This window comes from Mustelus asterias, unplaced genomic scaffold, assembly GCF_964213995.1.
Source record: "Mustelus asterias unplaced genomic scaffold, sMusAst1.hap1.1 HAP1_SCAFFOLD_539, whole genome shotgun sequence".
Lineage (NCBI taxonomy): Eukaryota > Metazoa > Chordata > Chondrichthyes > Carcharhiniformes > Triakidae > Mustelus > Mustelus asterias.
In genome coordinates, this window is record NW_027590490.1 from 165,521 (window position 1) to 188,252 (window position 22,732).

The window sequence follows — 22,732 nt, forward strand, 5'->3', positions numbered from 1 at the left end:
CACTGACAGACCCGTCCCCACCAGTACTGTACCCCAGTGTTAATACACTGACAGACCCGTCCCCACCAGTATTGTACCCCAGTGTTAATACAGTGACAGACCCATCCCCACCAGTACTGTACCCCAGTGTTATACAGTGACAGGCCTGTCCCACCAGTACTGTACCCCAATGTTATACAGCGACAGACCCGCCCCCACCAGTACTGTACCACAGTGTTATACAGTGATGGATCCGTCCCCGCCAGTACTGTACCCCAGTGTTATACAGTGACAGAACCGTCCCCACCAGTACTGAACCCCAGTGTTATACAGCGACAGACCCGCCCCCACCAGTACTGTACCAGTGTTATACAGTGATGGACCCGTCCCCGCCAGTACTGTACCCCAGTGTTATACAGTGACAGAACTGTCCCCACCAGTACTGTACCCCAGTGTTATACAGTGACAGACCCGTCCCCACCAGTACTGTACCCCAGTGTTACAGTGACAGACCTGTCCCCACCAGTACTGTACCCCAGTGTTATAGTGACAGACCCATCCCCACCAGTACTGTACCCCAGTGTTATACAGAGACAGACCCGTCCCCACCAGTACTGTACCCCAGTGTTACAGTGACAGACCTGTCCCCACCAGTACTGTACCCCAATGTTATAGTGACAGACCCATCCCCACCAGTACTGTACCCCAGTGTTACAGTGACAGACCTGTCCCCACCAGTACTGTACCCCAGTGTTATACAGTGACAGACCCGTCCCCACCAGTACTGTCCCCCAGTGTTATACAGAGACAGACCCGTCCCCACCAGTACTGTACCCCAGTGTTACACAGTGACAGACCTGTCCCCACCAGTACTGTACCCCATTGTTATACAGTGACAGACCCATCCACACTAGTACTGTACCCCAGTGTTATACAGAGACAGACCTGTCCCCACCAGTACTGTACCCCAGTGTTACACAGTGACACACCTGTCCCCACCAGTACTGTACCCCAGTGTTATACAGTGACAGACCTGACCGCACCAGTACTGTACCCCAGTGTTATACAGTGACAGACCCGTCCCCACCAGTACTGTACCCCAGTGTTATACAGTGACAGACCCGTCCCCACCAGTACTGTACCCCCAGTGATTGAAATGCCAAGTCATTGTTTCAGATATTTTAAACCTAGCTAGATCTTCTCTTTCCTGGCTGAGGTGTCTACTTACCTTTCGTACAGAGTCTCAAACTCTTCTCCCCAAGTTTCATCCAGGCCTGGACAATCGTGGGGACACATCAGGGACCAATCCTGCAAAAAGCAGAGCAATGAGTTCAATACGGAAAGGAGCTGATTCATTCCACTACAACTCAAATACTATTTCCCTGTTCCAATCTGACCAACTCCAGCCTGCTCTGCTCAGGGTGTGTCAAGATGCTCAAAGTTGTGGGTTCGGGTCCCACTCCAGACTTGAGCACACAACCCAAACTGACCTCCCACCAACTGAGGGAACACAGCACTGTCAGGTTGGGGTAGGGGGTCAGCAATGAGAGAGCACACCCTTATGGTCGAGGCAGTACCGAGGGAGCACTGCACCGCCAGAGGTGTCGTCTTTCAAATTACTCTTTAAACTGGAGCCCCTGCCTGCTCCCTTGGGGATGTCAAGGGTTCCTGGGTCACTAATTAAAGAGCAGGGGAGTTCTCACTATTAATTATTCCTCAATCAAAATATTAGAAAGCAATTATCAACCAAATTAAATTAAATTAATCAGGATAGGTGGACAGAGCTGTTAATAAAGCACATAGTATTCTGCACTTTATTAATAGGGGCATAGAGTACAAGAGCAAGGAGGTTATACTGAACTTATACAAAACATTAGTTAGACCTCAGCTGCAGTATTGTGTACAGTTGTGGGTGCCACACCGCAGGTCCCTGACTATCATCTCGATGGGATTACCTGGTTGTTCTCGACACGCTTCATGAAGAGATCTGGAATCCAAAGAGCATAGAAGAGATCACGGGCTCGCTGCTCCTCTTTCCCAGTGTTCTTTTTTAGCTCCAAGAAGTCAAAGATATCCATGTGCCAGGGTTCCAGGTAAATGGCAAAGGCCCCGGGTCTCTGCAGCAAAACAGCACAGCAGATGCTCAGCTTAGCTCTGTCATCGCCAATGGGAAAGGTACACTACACATTACCCCCCTCAAACCTCCTGAACCAGTTTCTGGACACAAACAAGGACTTACATTTATCCCGAAGCTTCATTTAAGCTACAGCTCAAAGCCTCCCTATTCATAAATCGGTACAAATTACTAGTCGGCACCCAACCACCTCAGGAGAGAAGGGACTACTCTCAAGGTGTGCGTCACTTCTGGATCGAACATCGTAGAGGCTGACTCACGAGTAACAAACACTTCCACAGATGGCACTGCTAAATAGCATTGACCCACGGTCAAATTCTCAATTCCACCGTCTGGTCATTTTTGTCCTCTGCTTTTCCCACACCTTTCCTGACTGCTCGTCTCCAGGCAACAGCAAGGACTTCCCATTCACAAAATATCCATTCGTCCATGGCCGTCATCCATTCAGTTTAAGTTTAATTATTAGTGTCACAAGTAGACTTACGTTAACACTGCAATGAAGTTACTGTGAAAAGCTCATGCCATCCAGCCATCAGAGTTGTCGTTGAATCGAGAGAGCAGACATGCTGGGGATCCCTGCACGCTGGTGCATTTCCATTCTCGGCACTCTGCCTTGTCAGCTGCCCAGTGTTCATCCGAGGCAGCAGAGGTGGAAGCTGTTCGGATGCTTTTCTTACCTCGTGTGAGTGGCTTCACTGCTGTAAAGGCGGGTGCTGAGAATGCAAGCCTGGTACACATGGAACTTGGTGTTTTCAGTTAGCTTGCTGCTGGGTCCACACTCAACCTCTCAACGTGGCAATCCCGGTGCTGATTTCAGCATCAAGGGGTGGATTGGTGAAAGTTGTACAATCCACGGTGTGTGAAGCTGTTGGCCACTCCCAGAGTGAAGCTGTGGATGTTGATGGAAGAGGGAGTCTATGTGGCATTGTTACAGAGAGTAATTTTGAGTACAGAGAGTGTTCTTATTAGCCTTTCGCCTATGCAATTGTTTTACTGGAGTATGTTGAGGGTTCTGAGCATGTGCAGGCTTTGGAGGGCTTTTCAGTCTGTAAGAGGGTGTTCTGTAAGTGAAACTTGTTTTACTAGTTCTCCTGTTTTCTTTGTTATTACTGTTCTGCTAAGTTAGCTATTGTTAAACTTGGTCATTTATATAAAGAAGCGCATTCTTTAAACAATGTATTGAACAGGTATTTTGTGTCAGTCTTCACAGTGGAAGACACAAATAACATGCCAAAAATTGATGACAGGAAGGCTACGGCAGGTGAGAACCTAGAAACTATTATCACAAAAGAGGTAGTGGTGGGCAAGTCTCCTGGCCCTGATGGAATGCATCCCAGGGAACTAAAAGAGATGGCTGGGGAAATAGCAAATGCACTAGTGGTAATTTATCAAAATTCGCTGGACTCTGGGGTGGTTCCCACAGATTGGAAAACAGCAAATGTGACACCACTGTTTAAAAAAGGAGGTGGACAAAAGGCGGGTAACTATAGGCCGGTTAGCTTAACTTCTGTAGTAGGGAAAATGCTTGAATCTATCATCAAGGAAGAAATAGCGAGACATCTGGATATAAATTGTCCCATTGGGAAGACGCAGCATGGGTTCATAAAGGGCAGGTCATGTTTGACTAATTTGGTGGAATTCTTTGAGAACATTACATGTGCAGTGGACAATGGGGAACCTGGGGATGTGGTGTATCTGGATTTCCAGAAGGCATTCGACAAGGTGTCGCACCAAAGACTGCTACATAAGATAAAGGTGCACGGTGTTATGGGTAATGTATTAGCATGGATAGAGGATTGGTTAACTAGCAGAAAGCAAAGAGTTGGGGTAAATGGGTGTTTGCTGGTTGGCGATCAGTGACTAGTGGTGTGCCTCAGGGATCAGTGTTGGGACCGCAATTGTTTACGATTTACATAGATGATTTGGAGTTGGGGACCAAGTGTAATGTGTCAAAATTCACAGATGACACAAAGATGAGTGGCAGAGCAAAGTGTGCAGAGGACACTGAAAGTCTGCAAAGGGATATAGATAATCTAAGTGAGTGGGCGAGGGTCTGGCAGATGGAGTACAATGTTGGTAAATGTGAGGTCATCCATTTTGGTAGGAATAACAGCAAAATGGACTATTATTTAAATGGTAAAAAATTGCAGCATGCTGCTGTGCAGAGGGACCTGGGTGTCCTTGTGCAGGAATCTCAAGGAGTTGGTTTGCAGGTGCAGCAGGTAATTAAGAAGGCAAATGGAATTTTGTCCTTCATTGCTAGAGGGATGGAATTTAAAAACAGCGAGGTTATGTTGCAGCTGTATAAGGTGCTGGTGAGGCCACACCTGGAGTACTGTGAACAGTTTTGGTCTCCTTACTTGAGAAAGGATATACTGGCACTGGAGGGGATGCAGAGGAGATTCACTTGGTTGATTCTGGAGTTGAGAGGGTTGGCTTATGAGGAGAGACTGAATAGACTGGGGCTATACTCATTCGAATTCAGAAGAATGAGGGGACATCTTATAGAAACATATAAGATTACGAAGGGAATAAATAAGATAGAAGCAGAGAAGCTGTTTCCACTGGCAGGTGAAACTAGAACTAGGGGGCATGGCCTCAAAATAAGGGGCAGCAGATTTAGGACTGAGTTAACGAGGAACTTCTTCACACAAAGGGTTGTGAATCTGTGGAATTCCCTGCGCAGTGAAGCAGTTGAGGCTACCTCAAGGCAAGGATAGATAGATTTTTGAACAGTAAAGGAATTAAGGGTTATGGTGAGTGGGCGGGTAAGTGGAGCTGAGTCCATGAAAAGATCACCCATGATCTTATTGAATGGCGGAGTAGGCTCGAGGGGCCAGATGGCTCCTAGTTCTTATATTCAACTACCTTATTTGAGGTCTCTCAAGTTACTAGTCCTGGCCAATAAATTTGGTCTTCTTGATGTTAGTTGTCTGTCCAAACTCCTCGTACATCTGGGAGAACCAAGCTTCAAGTTGCTGCAGGTGAACTATGAGGATGTGATGTCAGTGTGGCACCATCAGCAAACAACTCGCAGACCAAGACATTATGCACTTTGGTCTCGATATGTACTGCCTCACCAAGTTGAACAGCTTGTCATCAGCTCTGGTATGCAGCAGACACTCATTCAGAAACCTACACTAGCGGCACAGAGAAGAGTATGCGCGAGTTGGCACCAGGCCGCAGCCTTGCTTTACCCCTATTGCTGATCTTGATGGCATTTGATGCATCTTCATTGTAACGGGCAAAATGGTGCATTTTTCCACAGACAGATGTTCAGGTGGGTAACCTATTTTCCACAGCAGTTAGAAGAGTCCGTCTCAGCTAACGAGATCAAAGGCCCTGTAGTGTGGTGCGCGCTGTTTGCGGCACTTCTCCTGTAACTGCTGAAATTAGAAAATTATATGACCTTCGAACAGCCAGCGCTGAGGCCACACAGATTCAGGGCAGATGTGTGATGCCAGGGTCTGCAATTTGGTCAGAGCACCGCCAGCAAAGACTCGCTCACAATACTTACCGAGGAGACAGTAATTGTTGCTGTCCCTGAAATTCCCCCCATGTTTTGTACAAGGTGACGATTTTTGGATAGTCATCGTCTTGAGGCACCAACTTCTCCTCCCAACAGAGACAGAGGTTCATGGAGACGCCGCAGCAGTGCTGGCTTTCCACTCTGATTTGGAATGTCGATATTTCCTGGGGCTTTACTACTGGCAAGGTGGTCAATGGCCTTGTACCTTGTTGAGCTCGGCTATGGCAGCCTCGCTGTCCAGTGCGGACTGGCACTGACAGCTTCTTCAGTGACAATGTTCTCCATTGCTTTGGGTTGGAGTTGGTGCTCCACAGACCTTTCCCCACTTTCCAAATGCAAACAGATACCACTTACTCTGAAGCTTCAGAAAATCTACAACTCAGAGTGGCCACTCGTACGAAGCTGTAGAAAGGACTATTTAACGGCAGATGTAGAAACATATACTTAAAAGGCAACTCCATGCACACTCCCATGACAATATACAACCATCCCCCATCCCTCCACACACACACACCATCAACCCCCCGCCCCCCCCCCTCCCCCTCCGCAAACCATCGGCACAGCATGGGGCGGCACGGTAGCACAATGGTTGGCACTGCTGCTTCACAGCGCCAGGGACCAGAGTTTGATTCCCGGCTTAGGTGACTGTCTGTGCAGAGTCTGCACGTTCTCCCCATGTCTGCATGGGTTTCCTCCGGGTGCTCCGGTTTCCTCCCGCATTCTGAAAGACGTGCTGGTTAAGTGCATTGGCCCGAATAGGTGCCGGACTGTAGCAACTAGGGGAATTTCACGGTAACTTCTTTGCAGTGTTAATGTAAGCCTTACTTGTGACTAATAAACTTTTAAACTTTATCTCTCAAACCGGAGAGTGATTGTAGTCGCTAGTTACTGATGTGACAAACACCAGATAACTCAGCAAAGACTGCAGATTAAAACTAGTTTTGTATTCTTATTCCGAGGGGGCTGGATAGGGCAGATACTGCCACTGCCAGGAGAATCTACAACTGGATAACTATAGGGTTCGTGGTGGGAGATACAGGAAGGATATCAGAGGTAGGTTCTTTACGCAGAGAGTGGTTGGGGTGTGGAATGGACTGCCTGCAGTGATAGTGGAGTCAGACACTTTAGGAACATTTAAGCGGTTATTGGATAGGCACATGGAGCACACCAGGATGGTAGGGAGTGGGATAGCTTGATCTTGGTTTCAGATAAAGCTCGGCACAACATCGTGGGCCGAAGGGCCTGTTCTGTGCTGTACTGTTCTATGTTCTATGGATAGGACAGATACTGCCACTGCCGGGGGAATCTACAACTAGGCTGTACGGTTTAAAATAAAATGGTCTCTCATTTAGTACCGAGATTAGGAGAAATTTCTCCTCTGAGTGGTTAGTCTGTGGAATTCTGTTCCAGGGAGCAATGGAGGCTGGCTCACTCAAGGCCGAGTGAGACAGATTGTTCTACATCTGCAAGGCAGTCATGTGTTTTGGTGGGGGTGGGGGGTGGGAAAGAGAGAGAGCGAGAGTGGTAAAGGAAAGTTTGGAAGGAGGTGGAGTTAAGGCCACAATCAGATCAGCCATGATCTTATTGAATGGCAGAGCAGGCTCGAGAAACCAAATAGCTTCCTCCTGCTCAGCCTAATATTTATGTACAACAACTCCAATCAGGATTAAGTATTCAGCCCCCTGAACTCGATTTGACATGTCTCCATATTTTAAAAAAAGCATCAGTCTTGTCTTTGGAAGATTTCAGAGCCTCAGTACCCAGGCTTCACAGGTTCCCACTGCAGCTCGTATCAAACACTAGCTCCTGCTCTCACTCCTGAATTGTCTAGCTCGAACTGTAAAATCTCGGGCAAACCAAATAGAGCTGGAAAAACAGGAAAAGTTCTGCCACAATCGCAGAGGCGACATCTTTCCTCCACCCATCACCATCTCCACATTTGCATATAAACTGTTCCATCCTCCACTTCTTCCAGTTCCTGTGAGAGGCTAACAACTTGAAACAGTAACTATTTCCCTCCACAGATGCTGCCAGATCTGCTGTGTGTCTCCAGCATTCCACATTATGCTTTCTAATGGCCAGAACCCACTGTACTGTGTCTTTGGCTTCAGAACTGGAGTGCTTTGTACCTACAGTAAACAGATCTACATTAACATACTCACCTTGTTCCCACCCTGGTCCACATAACGAGCTGTGTTATTGTAAACCCTCAACATTGGGACAAGGCCGTTACTGTTTCCATTGGTCTGAAACAATAAGAGGAGCTGTTACCATATGTACAACAATGTTTTGTATTTATATAGCGCCTTTAATCTAGTAATGTTGAGGCACTTGACAGAAGCACCATCACACAAATATTCAACACATAGGAGAGATTAGAATGGGTGAAGCTTGGTCAAAGGGAGAGATGGAGGGGGTTAGGGGGTGAATTCCAGAGTTTGGGCCCCAGGCAGCTGAAGGCACGGCTGCCAATGGTTAATAATTAAAATCGGATTTACACAAAAGTACAAAACTGGAGTCGTGCAAAGATCTCAGAAGGGTGGAGAACTGGAGGAGGTCACAGAGATTTTATTGGCGGGGGAGATTTAAAAACAAAGGTGGGGATTTTAAAACCACCGTTTCTGTCTCGGAGTCACTGTAGGTCAGCCAGCACAGGGGCGATGGGTGAACAGGACTCGAGATTAGGATACAGTCAGCATTTCATTCCACTAGGGGCAACTAAATATTCCTCCAGCTCCCTTAGGATTCCAGTCCAAGTGTTTTTAGTCAGAGGATATTTCCCCCACGTTTGTGTAGAGCTGGCCACATCAACTCGAAGAGAGCCAATTTCAGTGAAGATTCAGAGACATGATTCAGAGCACAGTGGTTAGCACTGCTGCTTCACAGCTCCAGGGACCTGGGTTCGATTCCCAGCTTGTGTGGAGTTTGCACATTCTCCTAGTGTCTGCGTGGGTTTCCTCCGGGTGCTCCGGTTTCCTCCCACAGTCCAAAGATGTGTGGGTTAGGTTGATTGACCATGCTAAAATTGCCCCTTAGTGTCCTGAGATGCGTAGGTGAGGGGGATTAGCGGGTAAAATTAGTAGGGATATGGGGTTGGGCCTGGGTGGGATTGTGGTCGGTGCAGACTCGATGGGCCAAATGGCCTCTTTCTGCACTGTAGGGTTTCTATGTATTTCTTTCTTTCTATGTACAGCACAGGCAGCCATTCAGCCCATCATGTACACACTGGCCAACAAAGATCTTACTGCATGAATCCCATTTTCCAGTGCTTGGCCCAGAGCCCTGGAAGTTATGGCAGCACAGGAGATCGTCACCAATCATTGCTCCTTTTCATAACTACACTAAACCAAACAATATTGTGATGAACAAAACACTAAAGGGGAGAGACTCGAATGATCTGAATATTATAAAACAAACAAGGACCTGTGCAAAACATCCGACAATTTATAATTTAATTTCTGTTCAGGGATGACAGCTCTTTAAAGAAAGTGACTTGATTGAGGTCTTTAATTTTAAGGTGCTTAATGAGGTTGATGGAGAAACGATGTTTGCACATTCGTGGGCAATAAGAACTAGTGGCCATACATACAAGATAGCCACTAATAGCCATGGGTGGCACAGTGGTTAGCACTGCTGCCTCAGTGCGCCAGGGACCCAGGTTCGATTCCCGGCTTGGGTCACTGTCTGTGTGGAGTCTGCACGTTCTCCTCGTGTCTGCGAGGGTTTCTCCTGGGTTCTCCGGTTTCCTCTCACACTCCAAAGATGTGCAGGTTAGGCTGATTGGCCATGCTAAATTGCCACTTAGTGTCAAGAGGATTAGCAGTGTAAATACATGGGGTTGTGGGAATAGGGACTGGGTGGAATTGTTGTTGGTGCAGACTCACAGTCCAAAAGACGTGCTGGTTAGGTGCATTGGCCATGCTAAATTCTCCCTCAGTGTACCCGAACAGGTGCCAGAGTGTGGTGACTAGAGGTTTTTCCACAGTAACTTCATTGCAGTGTTAATGCAAGCCTACTTGTGACACTAATAAATAAACTTAAACTTAATAAATCACAGGGATTGTAGGAGAAATGTCTTTACCCGGAGGATGGTGAGAATGGGAAACTTTCTGCCATGTGGAATGACTGAGGCGAATATCAGGGGAAGCTGGATAAACTCGAGGAAGGTATGTTGATACAATGAGAGGAAGAGGAGCAGGAAGAGGCTCGTGTGGAGCAGAAACATCGACACAGTACAGAGGAGTTGAATATTTGTACTGTAATGTGCTGAATGCTATGTGTCCTCTCGCAGTGTGGATGCCCAAAGCCCACCCGCCAGTGTGCAAACCCCTGGCTCTTCATACTCACCCCTGCAATGTAGCTTCCTGTGGCTCGGATACAGCTCACAGCAACGCCAATCCCACCGGCTGATTTGGAAATCAGAGCACACTGCTTCAGAGTGTCATAAATCCCCTCAATGCTATCATCCTTCATAGCCAGCAGAAAGCAGCTGCAACACAAAGTCAGTTCAGTGGGTGAACAGAAGGGAGAAAGGAGGCAGGTTTTGCTCTTCCTTACCCAGAGTCCATTGTCTGCTCTTCAATATTGGCAAGCTGTGCAATAAAATCTAGATTTGTTTTCTATTCATGCGTCACTGGCAAGGCCATCATTTGTTGCCCAGGTCCAATTGTTCTCGACTCTCCTGAACCGCAAGTGCACCCACAGTGCTTTTTTCTGTAGCAGATTGACACAAGAGTGGCTATCCCGGTCATGTCAGAGGGCAGTTAACAATCGACTACATTGCTGGGGTGTGGAGTCACGTGTTGGCCAGTGTAAGCGCAGCAGATTTCTTTCTCTAAAGAACATACTATATATGGATCAGATAGGGTTTTCTGACAGTCCGGTATTATAGTTTCACCATTTCATTCCACAGCTACTGACTGAAGTTACATTTCCCCAGCTGCCATGGTGTGGATTGGACTCAGAATCTCTACAGTGCAGACGGAGGTCATTCAGCCCATCACGTCTGCACCCACTCATGCCTCCACAGCATTGGTCCAGGCTACCCGCACAGTACCGGGGGGGGGGGGGGGGGGGGGGGAGATGAATCGGTCCAGGCTACCCGCACAGTAACGGGGGGGGGGGGGGAGAGATGAATCGGTCCAGGCTACCCGCACAGTAACGGGGGGGGGGCGGGGGGGGAGATGAATCGGTCCAGGCTACCCGCACAGTAACGGGGGGGGGGGGGGGAGAGAGAGAGATGAATCGGTCCAGGCTACCCGCACAGTAACGGGGGGGGGGGGGGGGGGGGGGGGGGGAGAGATGAATCGGTCCAGGCTACCCGCACAGTAACGGGGGGGGAGAGATGAATCGGTCCAGGCTACCCCGCACAGTAACGGGGGGGGGGGGGGGAGAGATGAATTGGTCCAGGCTACCCCGCACAGTAACGGGGGGGGGGGGGAGAGATGAATTGGTCCAGGCTACCCCGCACAGTAACGGGGGGGAGGGGGGGATGAATCAGGGACTAGCTTTTGCCCAACACCAAGCACTAATTTCAAACTGTGAAGATTGTTGGTGGAAGGCATGGTGGAGGTCTAATTCTGAGTTGATGAGGGGCAAGGTAAGAGAGGCTGGAAGCAATATTATCAGACAAGCCATTATGTCTTGACTATGTCTTTGAGTGGCCTAGTCTCTTTTTATTCATCCTCAAGGTGTTGATGTCAATGGTAAAGTCACTGTGTTGCCCACCCCGAGTTATCCTGAGAACAAATACACTGCAGTCCCTTTTATTAATTGGAGACAGTGGAATGGCCTGCTCGGCCACGTCAGGGAGCAGTTACATGTCAACCACATGGCTGAGAGTCTGGTCAATTAGCTAATGTAGATCTTCCCATAGTAATGTCCAGACACGTTCAATAATCTTACAAAACTCCAAAGTACGAAATGCTAATAATGAAACTCAGCCTCAATAACCATTAACTTATCAATCACTGAATTAACTCAGCACCAAGGTGCCCTGGTTCAGCTCTCCTTGAAAAATTAAAGTCCAGTAGAGACCGAGAAGGCTTGGAAAACACAAAAACTCCATCCAGTAATCAGGAGACAAGACGGGGTTTAGAAAAGCTTACAGATTGGAGGAGAAAGCAGAGAAGCTCCAGAGATGAGGTTTGGTTTCAAATGGTGAGAACAGCAATGACAAGAAAGAAAGCCCCAAAAAGAGTTCAGAGCTTGGAAACAATGAGGGGCAAAGTTGAGAACAACATACCTAGATAGTTGGGGCCTGTTGGTACCAGCGTTGAACAGGGTGGGAGAGGCATGAGTGAACCATCTCTCCGACAGCAGGTTGTATGTTTCAATGGCAGCATCAATGTCATGCTTGTGGATTCCAACAGAAACCCTCATAAGCATGTGCTGTGGACGCTCCGCCACTGAAAAACAAGAGCCCGCATCAAACACTACCCGGCTACGGATCAGTAGAAACAGAATTAAGAAACTGGCAGTGAATCCAGTGCTGCCATGGGATTGCAAGATCTGTGTTAGGGAACACGTTCTCCCCGTGTTCAGACTAACTGGACAAATAAACATCCCATTTTCAAGGACTGAGAGAGCTCAGCACTAAACATTAACTCGGCATCATGGGGCAGGGCACGAGAGGGCTGGTGCAGGAAATAGAGCCATGCTACACCACTGCAGCCAATGTCCTTCAGCCAAACTAAACAGCCTCCCATATATTCCTATGCACAATGGAGTAGAATTCCCAGCACAAACCTTCCCACACACACAAAAAAAAAGACAATAAAATTGACATGAAACTGGGGCTGCCAACCTCCATTTTGTGACTTATTCAGAGGTTTATCATGTGAAGGGAATGAATCCGGTGCTCTGCCAGCTCAGGCTCATGGGGATAGAGAGATGACACATTCCACTATGAAGGGAGTTCAGTCATCAGCCCACTCCCTGGCTCAATGTGAAGCCAGGTCCCAGAGGCACCAATTAAAGCAAACAGCCAAGAGGATTGAAATGTTGGCTCCAGGGGGGAGTGATGGTCTCTGACCCTCTCTCTGCACCGCCAACATGCCCTCAGAAAAGGAGATCAAGGGAGATGTCCAACCTCTACTATTCCACAGCAACCACCAGCAAGAGGTAACGGCAGACTGCACATACCTTTCCCATTGATCTTTAGCAGATAGGAACGTTCCAGCGTCTGTAAAGAGATATTTTATGAGTAAGCCAACAACACACAAAGGCAATGCATTAAAGTGAGCAACTCCTCATCAAAAAACCCACCTTGAATCCAAAGTAATTGTAAGAGAAGTCCCGGTCATAGATAATGGCAGAATTCAGGCGCTAAACAAGAAGAACAGTCACTTTAGTACAATTCTGGAATTCATCCAAGTCCTAAAAGCCGCACAGTGCGACAGACGCACTCTGCGCCAGAGCGCAGCAGATGTTGGTACTTTGTGAACATTGTGTTACCCAGATGCAGTTACTGGATAACAAAATCAGGGATTCTGACTTCCATAATCAGAGGTTACTGAGGCCAATTGCTGCAGCCATAACAGGCCCCAGCTGTAATTAGCACAGATGCAGGATTAACCCTGGGCTGCGTCGGTTTGAGCACCCTAACATTGTACTAATTGCAGCTTCAATGTATAAAGGGAGCCAGAATTCCTGCCCTCCCCCACCCAGAGCAGGAAAGTACTTACATCTTTGTTTTCCAGTACAATGTCCAGGGTTTCCTTGGAAATCATAGGTGAGTGAGTTTTGGAAAGAGGGTTCACATAATTAAACAAATCTTCCATGACCTCTGCAAAACAAAACCGTATCAGAGAAAATGTGATTGCTCCAAACCAGGTCCAAACCCACTAGTGACAAGGGTAACCTACTAGTTATCCAACTCAAAGCAGCTACATCAATTTCAAACCAAATACATGACTTGTTTGCAAAATCAAACCAAACCTTGTCCCACCTTGCTGGTGCTAACAAAGGAATATTAAGAAATATCACTTCAACAAAGCAGAGAGAACTTTACTCTGTATCTAACCCTGTGCTGTACCTGTCCTGGGAGTGTTTGATGGGGACAGTGTAGAGGGAGCTTTACTCTGTATCTAACCCCGTGCTGTACCTGTCCTGGGAGTGTTTGATGGGGACAGTGTAGAGGGAGCTTTACTCTGTCTATAACCCCGTGCTGTATCTGTCCTGGGAGTGTTTGATGGGGGTCAGTGTCGTGGGAGCTTTACTCTGTATCTAACCCCGTGCTGTACCTGTCCTGGGAGTGTTTGATGGGGACAATGTAGAGGGAGCTTTACTCTGTATCTAACCCCGTGCTGTACCTGTCCTGGGAGTGTTTGATGGGGACAGTGTAGAGGGTGTTTTACTCTGTATCTAACCCTGTGCTGTACCTGTCCTGGGAGTGTTTGATGGGGACAGTGTACAGGGAGCTTTACTCTGTATCTAACCCCGTGCTGTACCTGTCCTGGGAGTGTTTGATGGGGACAATGTAGAGGGAGCTTTACTCTGTATCTAACCCCGTGCTGTACCTGTCCTGGGAGTGTTTGATGGGGACAGTGTAGAGGGTGTTTTACTCTGTATCTAACCCCGTGCTGTATCTGTCCTGGGAGTGTTTGATGGGGACAGTGTAGAGGGAGCTTTACTCTGTATCTAACCCCGTGCTGTATCTGTCCTGGGAGTGTTTGATGGGACAGTGTAGAGGGAGCTTTACTCTGTATCTAACCCTGTGCTGTACCTGTCCTGAGAGTGTTTGATGCAAATGCATTATAACATTGTCCGGCAATCAGAAGCTTGGCCTGTACATGTGCTCAGTCCCATTAATGATTAAGATGTAAAGTACAATGCACAATCATTGAGATCTATGTTGTTGCCACACTGATAAAGGATTCTCTTGTTTACATCAAATATTACTCACCACAGAACACTTTCTTGGTTTCTTTATGGAGATTGGAGACTGCAATCCTTGCAGCCAGAATGGCATAGTCAGGATGTTTGGTGGTCATGGTTGCAGCTGTTTCTGCGGCCAGTGTATCTAGTTCGACAGTGGTGACGCCACTGTACAGGCCTTGAATCACCTTCATCGTAATCTGTGCCTAAAAAACAATAAAAGCTACTTCAGCAGGTTACACATTGCACAATTTTGAATCATCAGTTGGTGCTGAAAACACACAAGACACGTTTAATTTTTCACTTTAACAGAAGCAACAACTTCTTCAATGGCACAGATCACCCAAATAACAACCCCCTGCTGCTCCCTCGCCAAAGCAGCATTCACCGAGAGTGGTGAACCTCTGGAATTCTCTGCCCCAAAGGGTATTGAAGGTTGTATCATTAGAAGTATTGAAAGTGGAGGTGGATAAATATTTGATAGATCGAGGAATAGAGGGCTATGGGGAAATGGCACGGCAAAGGAGTGAAGCCGGCATAGACCAGGCAGGGTCGTATTGAATGGTGGGGCAGGCTGGAAAGGCCTGGTGACCAACTCCTGCTATTTTGTGTGTTGTGTAGTACAGAACTTGAATATTGCTGTAAAGAGACACTGCTGTCAAAGCTTTTTATCTTGCACTCAGCAGGACAAATGCAAGAATGCCAAATTATAAACAATCAACAATTTATACTACAGGAGAAAAGCGTGTGATTGGTTGGCAAGTCAACTCTAATTGGCTGAGACATGGTCATGCAGAAAGTAATGGGGAATTACAGGCTCACAAGTAATTCAAAAAAGGCTGGCAAAACATGTGTGCGGGAACGAGTGCGAGTGAGCGTGTGCGAGGTTGGAGGGGGTGCATGTGGAGAAACTTCTACTCTTTTTCAAAACAAGATCATGAGATCTTTTGCAACAACCTGGATTTTGTGCAGACACGTTCGTGCAACACCAGCAGTGTGTCAGAAGTACTTATTTGTGCATTTGGATATCCTGAGCTTGTGAAAGGTGCTACGTAAATGCAAGTTTCTCTGGATGCTCCATGTGGTTTAGTAGCTTGCAGGCAGCATATTTACACCATCAAATCACGGAATCAGCTATCAGTTATTTCCTAATGATGGTTTCAGGCCAATCACAATAGAAAATGATTAAGAAGCCACTCACTGGATCCACAAAATCAGGGTTCAGGCCATAGCACAGTTTCTGTATCCGGGAAGTTATCTTGTCAAACATGACTCGCTCCTGACGACCATCTGCACAACAAAACGTTTCAAGTTTAAACACTTCATCTTACATTAGGCAGTCATCAATAACTTGAATTTAGAATCATAGAATCCCGACAGTGCAGAAGGAGGCCATTCGGCCCATCGAGTCTGCACTGACCACAATTCTACCCAAGACCTATGCCCGTACGTAACCCCAAGTATTTACCCTGCTAATCCCCCTGCCTTCTCCCCAGTGGATAGGACTAAAGACCCCGGGGCCTCAGATTCCAGCAGGCCAGAGACCAAATCCCTTCCTATCATGGGAGGGCCTGGATAGCCCCCAGGTTCCGAGTAGGTAAGCCAGTGCAATGTCCTGTGGAGGATAGCAGGTTTGGCATTTTGGAAGTACAGTCATGGCAGAGTGGAATAAATCGAACAGAAAGTCATTACAAAAAATCAAAGAGTTGCAAAAAACAAAGAAATCGGCTTCGAAAAAAATGGAAAAATCATATCGCTGCACTTCACACTTCCTGGAATTAATTCATCTGCCACTTGTCCACCCATTCCAACAGCCTGCTTATCATTTGAAGTTTATCTCTAACATCCTCACATTCATAATATTTCAGAATTTTGTGAAAGTTCCACAAATTTTGAAATTGCGTTCTCTAGGTCATTAACATAAATACTCTGTCCATCCTGTGCCAGTCCCCAAATAAATCCTGCCTAATACATTCCTCCAAAAACATATTGTGAACTACTCCCCTCTGGAGGATGTCATTGGGCCCGGATCATCCTCTTTGTAGGACTGTCAATCGAGTTGCTCTTCCCCCATAGCCCAATCCGCCCCCCCCCCCCCCCCCCCCCGCCCCACATCCCCCCCCCCTTAATTAACCAATTCCCTTTGGAAAGTTTTCCAATCTGCCCCCATCACCTTTTCGGGTACATTTTGAAATCACCTCACCCAAGGTCAGAGTGAAGCCACAAGCACAGGGTACTGTACCAATCACCTAGCCAGCAGATCCAAGGCAGGATACATCACAACGCCCAAACTTTGCCCAACATCACAGATATATCAGGGATGAAGTAGAAAGGGTTGAGAGCTTCAGATTTTAGGTGTCCAGAGCACCAACAACCTGTCCTGGTCCCCCCATGCTGACACTATAGTTAAGAAAGCCCACCAACACCTCTACTTTCTCAGAACACTAAGGAGATTTGGCATGTCAGCTACGACTCTCACCAACTTTTACAGATGCCCCATAGAAAGCATTCTTTCTGGTTGTATCACAGCTTGGTATGACTCCTGCTCTACCCAAGACCGCAAGGAACAACAAAAGGTTGTGAATGTAGCCCAATCCATCACACAAACCAGCCTCCCATCCATTGACTCTGTCTACACTTCCCGCTACCTCGGCAAAGCAGCCAGCATAATTAAGGACCCCACGCACCCCGGACATTCTTTCTTCCACCTTCTTCCTTCGGGAAAAAGATACAAAAGTCTGAGGTCACGTACCAACCGACTCAAGAGCAGCTTCTTCCCTGCTGCCATCAGTTTTGTATGGACTTACCTTGCATTAAGTTGATCTTTCTCTACACCCCAGCTATGACTGTAACATTACATTCTGCACTCTCTCCTTTCCTTCTCTATGAACGGTATGCTTTGTCTGTATAGTGCGCAAGAAACAATATTTTTCACTGTATGTTAATACATGTGACAATAATAAATCAAATCAAAGCTATTCTCTGACCTGCCACCTGTTGTCTAATGAGACAAAGTTCCACTTTGTGCTGTTTAAAAATTGCATGATCAATCTCACCACTTTTGCATTTTCAGAGGTACAACAAAGGCGGATATAAACTACTCTTACTGACATTTGTTTTAGAGTGAATGGTCTTCAATTCTGTCAGAAGTTAACATCTTTTCTTTCACATCCTCTCTCCTATCTGACCCTCTTCTCAACAATACCCCCCCCCCCCCCCCACGCCCCGTCTTACCCGGTGACGGCTGACCGAGTTTACTGGAGTTTTATCTGGAAGCTGCGAGCTCAGTGGGATCGGCTGGATGTTTCACTTTGACACCCAGTGTGGAGGGTTCTGCTCTCTCTCTCTGTCAGTTTGCCTGTGCGGCTTCCCGGGCTTTGACCCAGTTTAAAATGCATTGTGTGCAGTTCCGGGTGCGATTGGCCCACCCTGCCTGATACAACCAACTGCTTCGGCGCCAAATTCAAACCCTGCACAGGCGGGAGAGAGAGAGAACGCGGGAAATAAAACGCTGCACCCGGGCGATTCAATGGAGCTGGGGAAGGGGCCGCTACACTGCAAGTAGATATTAAAAAGACATGCAAATAAATCAGTGGGTGTGTGCAATCGACAGCGGGATAACCGCCCTTTATCCCAGTATCTTAGACAAAAATTATAGATAGAACGAGAGGGAGCAATTAACGGTTCTCACTGTGGGGAAAGTTATAAACCCAGGAATCGGCAGAGCAGCAAGAACCCTAACCCTCTAACACAGCACAAACACCCAGTGCCTTCACCAGCCCCTGAATATTACAAAATGTTTCAGCAATGGGAGTCACCAGATTGATAATCTGCCCCCCCAGGACAGGGACAGAGAAACTGCCGGCTAACCAGATCCAAAGTCCACTTAGTTCACCTTCTGTCACCCTGGCAGTCACATGCGAATGATGGGAGTTATCCCAGCATCGATCAACAGATCCAGACATGAGGGGAGGAAGCCCCCCACCCCCAGAGTGGAGGAGAGATTTATCCAGTCACCCTGATCCTCACCACATGACATGCCTCAAATTACTCCCACCCTCGGCAACATGTCACTCCCTGAAAGATATCCAACTTGTATTTGAATGAATCATGGATTTGGTTCCACTATCTCTGTCTCTCCATGATGTGTTGACAGGTTGGGGTACTGAACCATGGGCTGATCACATCACCGATCACTCTAAACTGAGAGTGTGTTGCATTCTCAGAGAACACATCACTCCTGCGGTGAAGATTTACACATTCAGTGGCTCTGGTAATCTGGACTGTCTTAAACATGGATGTATAACTACAGCCTAAAAATCACCTTTCCCTCTGACAATCCATCAGATTACTGGGATCAGGGCCCCTGACTAGCAGGGGACCTGCTTCATCAGAACCTACAACACCACAACAGCCCTGTCGACTCTGCAAAGTCCTCCTTACTGACACCTGAGGACTTGTGTCAAAATTGGGAGAGCTGTCTCAGACTCGTCAAACAACAGCCTGACATAGTCACAGAATCATATCCAAGACAACGATCCAGGCACCACCATCACTATGCTTGGGTACATTGTGGCGTGATGGTATTGTCACTGGGTTAGTGATCCAGAGACCCAGGGTAATGTTCTGGGGACCCAGGTTCAAATCCCACCACGGCAGGTGGTAAAATTTGAATTCAGTAAAAATGTGGAATTAAAAGTCTACTGATGACCATGAAACCCATTGTTGATTGTTGTAAAAACCCATCTGGTTCACTAATGTCCTTTAGCGAAGGAAATCTGCCACCTTTGCTCAGTCTGTCCTATGTGTGACTCCAGAGCCACAGCAATGTAGTTGATGCTTAAATGCCCTCTGAAATGGCCGGGTGAGACACTCAGTTTGGGATTAGGGATGGGAAACAACCTACATCACCAACCGAATAAAAAAAAAGAGGTGGCGGCAGTTTTATAGAAGCAACAAGTTGCTCTGGAATCCTCAAAAATCGACTCTGGGCCCCATTATGTCTCCTGGCACCAGACCAAAAATGAGCAAGGAAACCGCCTGCTGATTACCACATACTGCCCTTGCTCATCTGTGACAAGGGCACAGAATATACTCTGGGTGGGGGAACTTTGCCAGCGAGATATATCTGTCCTTGACAGTATCGGTAGGAGTGACCACCACACAGTCCTTGTGGAGATGAAGACCATCTTCACATTGAGATACCCCCATTGCGCTTCGCGGTGCTACCAGAACAGATCTAGCAACTCAAGACTGGCCATCCATGTGGCGCAGCAGCAGCAGCAGTGCTGTACGCAGCCACAAACTGCAAGGCCATAGCCAGGCAATGCCCCCGCTTGACCAGTATCACCAAGCCAGGGATCAGCCCTGGACCAGGGAAGAGTGAAAGAACAGCACAACACTGGGCCCCATTGGCCAATCCCAGCACAGCACTGGGCCCCACTGGCCAAACCCAGCAAAGCACTGGGCCCCACTGGCCAAACCCAGCACAGTAAGAGTTTTAACAACAGCAGGTTAAAGTCCAACAGGTTTATTTGGTAGCAAATGCAAATGGTAGCATTTGGTACCAAATAAACCTGTTGGAAATAAACCTGTTGGACTTTAACCTGGTTTTGTTAAAACTTACTGTGTTTACCCCAGTCCAACACCGGCAGCTCCACATCAAACCCAGCACAGCAGCCAGAACCCACTGGCCAATCCCAAGCACTGGGCGCCCTCCCACTGGCCACTCCCAGCACAGCACTGTGCCCCCCCCCCCCCCCCACTGGCCACTCCCAGCACAGCACTGTGTATTCCCACTGGCCAATCCCAGCACAGGACCCCCAGTGGCCAATCCCAGCGCTGGGCCCCGCTGGCCAATCCCAGCACAGTGCTGGGCCCCACTGGCCAATCCCAGCACAGTGCTGGGCCCCACTGGCCAATCCCAGCACAGCGCTGTGTATTCCCACTGGCCAATCCCAGCACAGAACCCCCAGTAGCCAATCCCAGCACAGCGCTGGGCCCCGCTGGCCAATCCCAGCACAGCACTGGGCCCCCAGTAGCCAATCCCAGCACAGCGCTGGGCCCCACTGGCCAATCCCAGCACAGCGCTGGGCCCCACTGGCCAATCCCAGCACAGCGCTGGGCCCCACTGGCCAATCCCAGCACAGCGCTGGGCCCCACTGGCCAATCCCAGCACAGCGCTGGGCCCCACTGGCCAATCCCAGCACAGCGCTGGGCCCCACTGGCCAATCCCAGCACAGCGCTGGGCCCCCCCCCCACTGACCACTCCCAGCACAGCACTGCCCCCCCCCAAAACTGGCCACTCCCAGCACAGCACTCCCCCCCCCCCCCCCCCCCAGTGGCCAATCCCAGCACAGCACTGGGCCCCCAGTGGCCAATCCGAGTCCAGCCGGTACCTCTCTTGATGACGAACATGGCTGCTGGGGCTCAGCCGGCGGGAGGATCCGGCGCGGGGGTGAAGGAGAGAGATTCGGGGCGATCCTTGGATGATCCAGTCAGAGTCAGAGAGATCGCGGGGATGATTTAGTGACACTCCGGGTGATCCAGTTGGTCTCGCAGTGATCCAGTCAGAGTCCGGGGAGATCCTGGGGGTGACTCTGGGTGATCCACTCGGTATCGGGCTGAGCGGGTCTGTCTCTGGGTGATCCACTCGGTCTCTGGGTGATCCTGGCGGTGATCCGGCTGCTGAATGGGTCTCTCTCTCTGACGCTAAATCGGCGCGCGCTTTTCCCGCCGGAATATTAATCAGCTCCGCAGCCAATCAGCGCCCGGAGACCCGCCCCTTCCCGCCTGAGCCAATCAGAACCGCCCGCCTGCCGGTCAGCCAATCAGTATGGGGTGAGGGCGGGGCCCCGCTCCACCAATCAGAGCTCAGCCCGCCCGTTGCCATGGCTGCGCTGGGCCTTGTGATGCGGGTGAAGCCTGCGGCTGGAGTTCAGAGCAACCCCCAAAGGAGAAGCGGTGTGGGCCAGGGCTCAGTAACACCTGAGGAGCATCAGGAGCTGGGGAAGAGCCCAGAGCCTCTAACCTGCTCCACCATTCAGTCAGACCTGAGAACATATCCCTCACAGTCTGCAAACTAACCCCAGAGAAATGGGAGTAACTGCACTGCAACAGACTGTCAAACATTCCTGCCCTCACATCCCCCTGGCAGAGCCAGAGCGGGCACAAACATACTGGCACATCATAGCCTGGGCTACTGGACACGGGCACGGCGTAGCCAGGGCTACCGGACACGGGCACGGCGTAGCCTGGGCTACCGGACACGGGCACGGCGTAGCCAGGGCTACCGGACACGGGCACGGCGTAGCCTGGGCTACCGGACACGGGCACGGCGTAGCCTGGGCTACCGGACACGGGCACGGCGTAGCCAGGGCTACCGGGCACGGCGTAGCCTGGGCTACCGGACACGGGCACGGCGTAGCCTGGGCTACCAGACACGGGCACGGCGTAGCCTGGGCTACCAGACAGAGCGCAGCTCCAGGAGAACTCTCTCATACATTATTAGTTCTGGTGAATGATACTCAGTCTGAAACTCCAGTTCCTCGTTCCACAGATGTTGCCCGACCTGCTGAGAATTTCCAACATTTTCTCTTTTTATCGCACACCTGCAGTGTGATGGCACGACCCCTTTAAGGGACAAGCGTTTGTGGGTTGCATCACCCTCCCGGGAGCTATCAGAGTGGAGCGCGCAAACCTCAGCCTATCGAGAGTGTTAGGGCATGGCACCAGGTCGGTGGGACCGCAGTGTGGGCCCTGTGAGTCGGGGGAACTAGACCCTGTGTGGAATTCGCTTTCGGAAGTCAGATCAAAAACTGATGAGACAGATTTCTCCGCAAACCTTCTTTATTGCATCGGAGGAGAGATCGCTAGACCATGCGCATCAAGCATGGGTTCGTGAGTCTCTGTCTGGCTGACAAAACAGTTTCAGTTATACACAACGGAGATACATCCACATACTTCTGTTAGCCAATAAGGGCATAGCTGTATTGTTACATTTTGATTAGATTACTTTCAAGAACAAAAGGCGATAACCACGTAAGGACATGGCTATGAAAGTTTCTGATTAGATTACTTTCAAGTTGTTCCCACTGTAGGATGTGGGAGGTCCTGGAAGCACCTGTCCTCCCAGACATCCACATCTGTGAGGGGTGTGTCGAGCTGCGGTTCCTGAGGGACCGTGTTAGGGAGCTGGAACTGCAGCTCGAGGA

General features: G+C 48.9%; 1 protein-coding gene across 1 annotated transcript in view; it reads right to left on the reverse strand.

Moving 5' to 3' along the window:
• rrm1 (ribonucleotide reductase M1 polypeptide) overlaps nt 1–21,054 on the reverse strand; it is a 37,740-nt gene extending 16,686 nt beyond the window's left edge. Inside the window, 11 exon segments of the mRNA XM_078205004.1 lie at nt 1,208–1,287; nt 1,935–2,096; nt 7,805–7,888; nt 9,990–10,131; nt 11,887–12,049; nt 12,786–12,825; nt 12,909–12,968; nt 13,328–13,428; nt 14,548–14,725; nt 15,721–15,809; nt 20,918–21,054. Coding sequence (XP_078061130.1) covers nt 1,208–1,287; nt 1,935–2,096; nt 7,805–7,888; nt 9,990–10,131; nt 11,887–12,049; nt 12,786–12,825; nt 12,909–12,968; nt 13,328–13,428; nt 14,548–14,725; nt 15,721–15,809; nt 20,918–20,936 — 1,118 coding nt within the window. The 5' untranslated portion in view covers nt 20,937–21,054.
• Between the last annotated feature and the right edge of the window lie 1,678 nt (nt 21,055–22,732).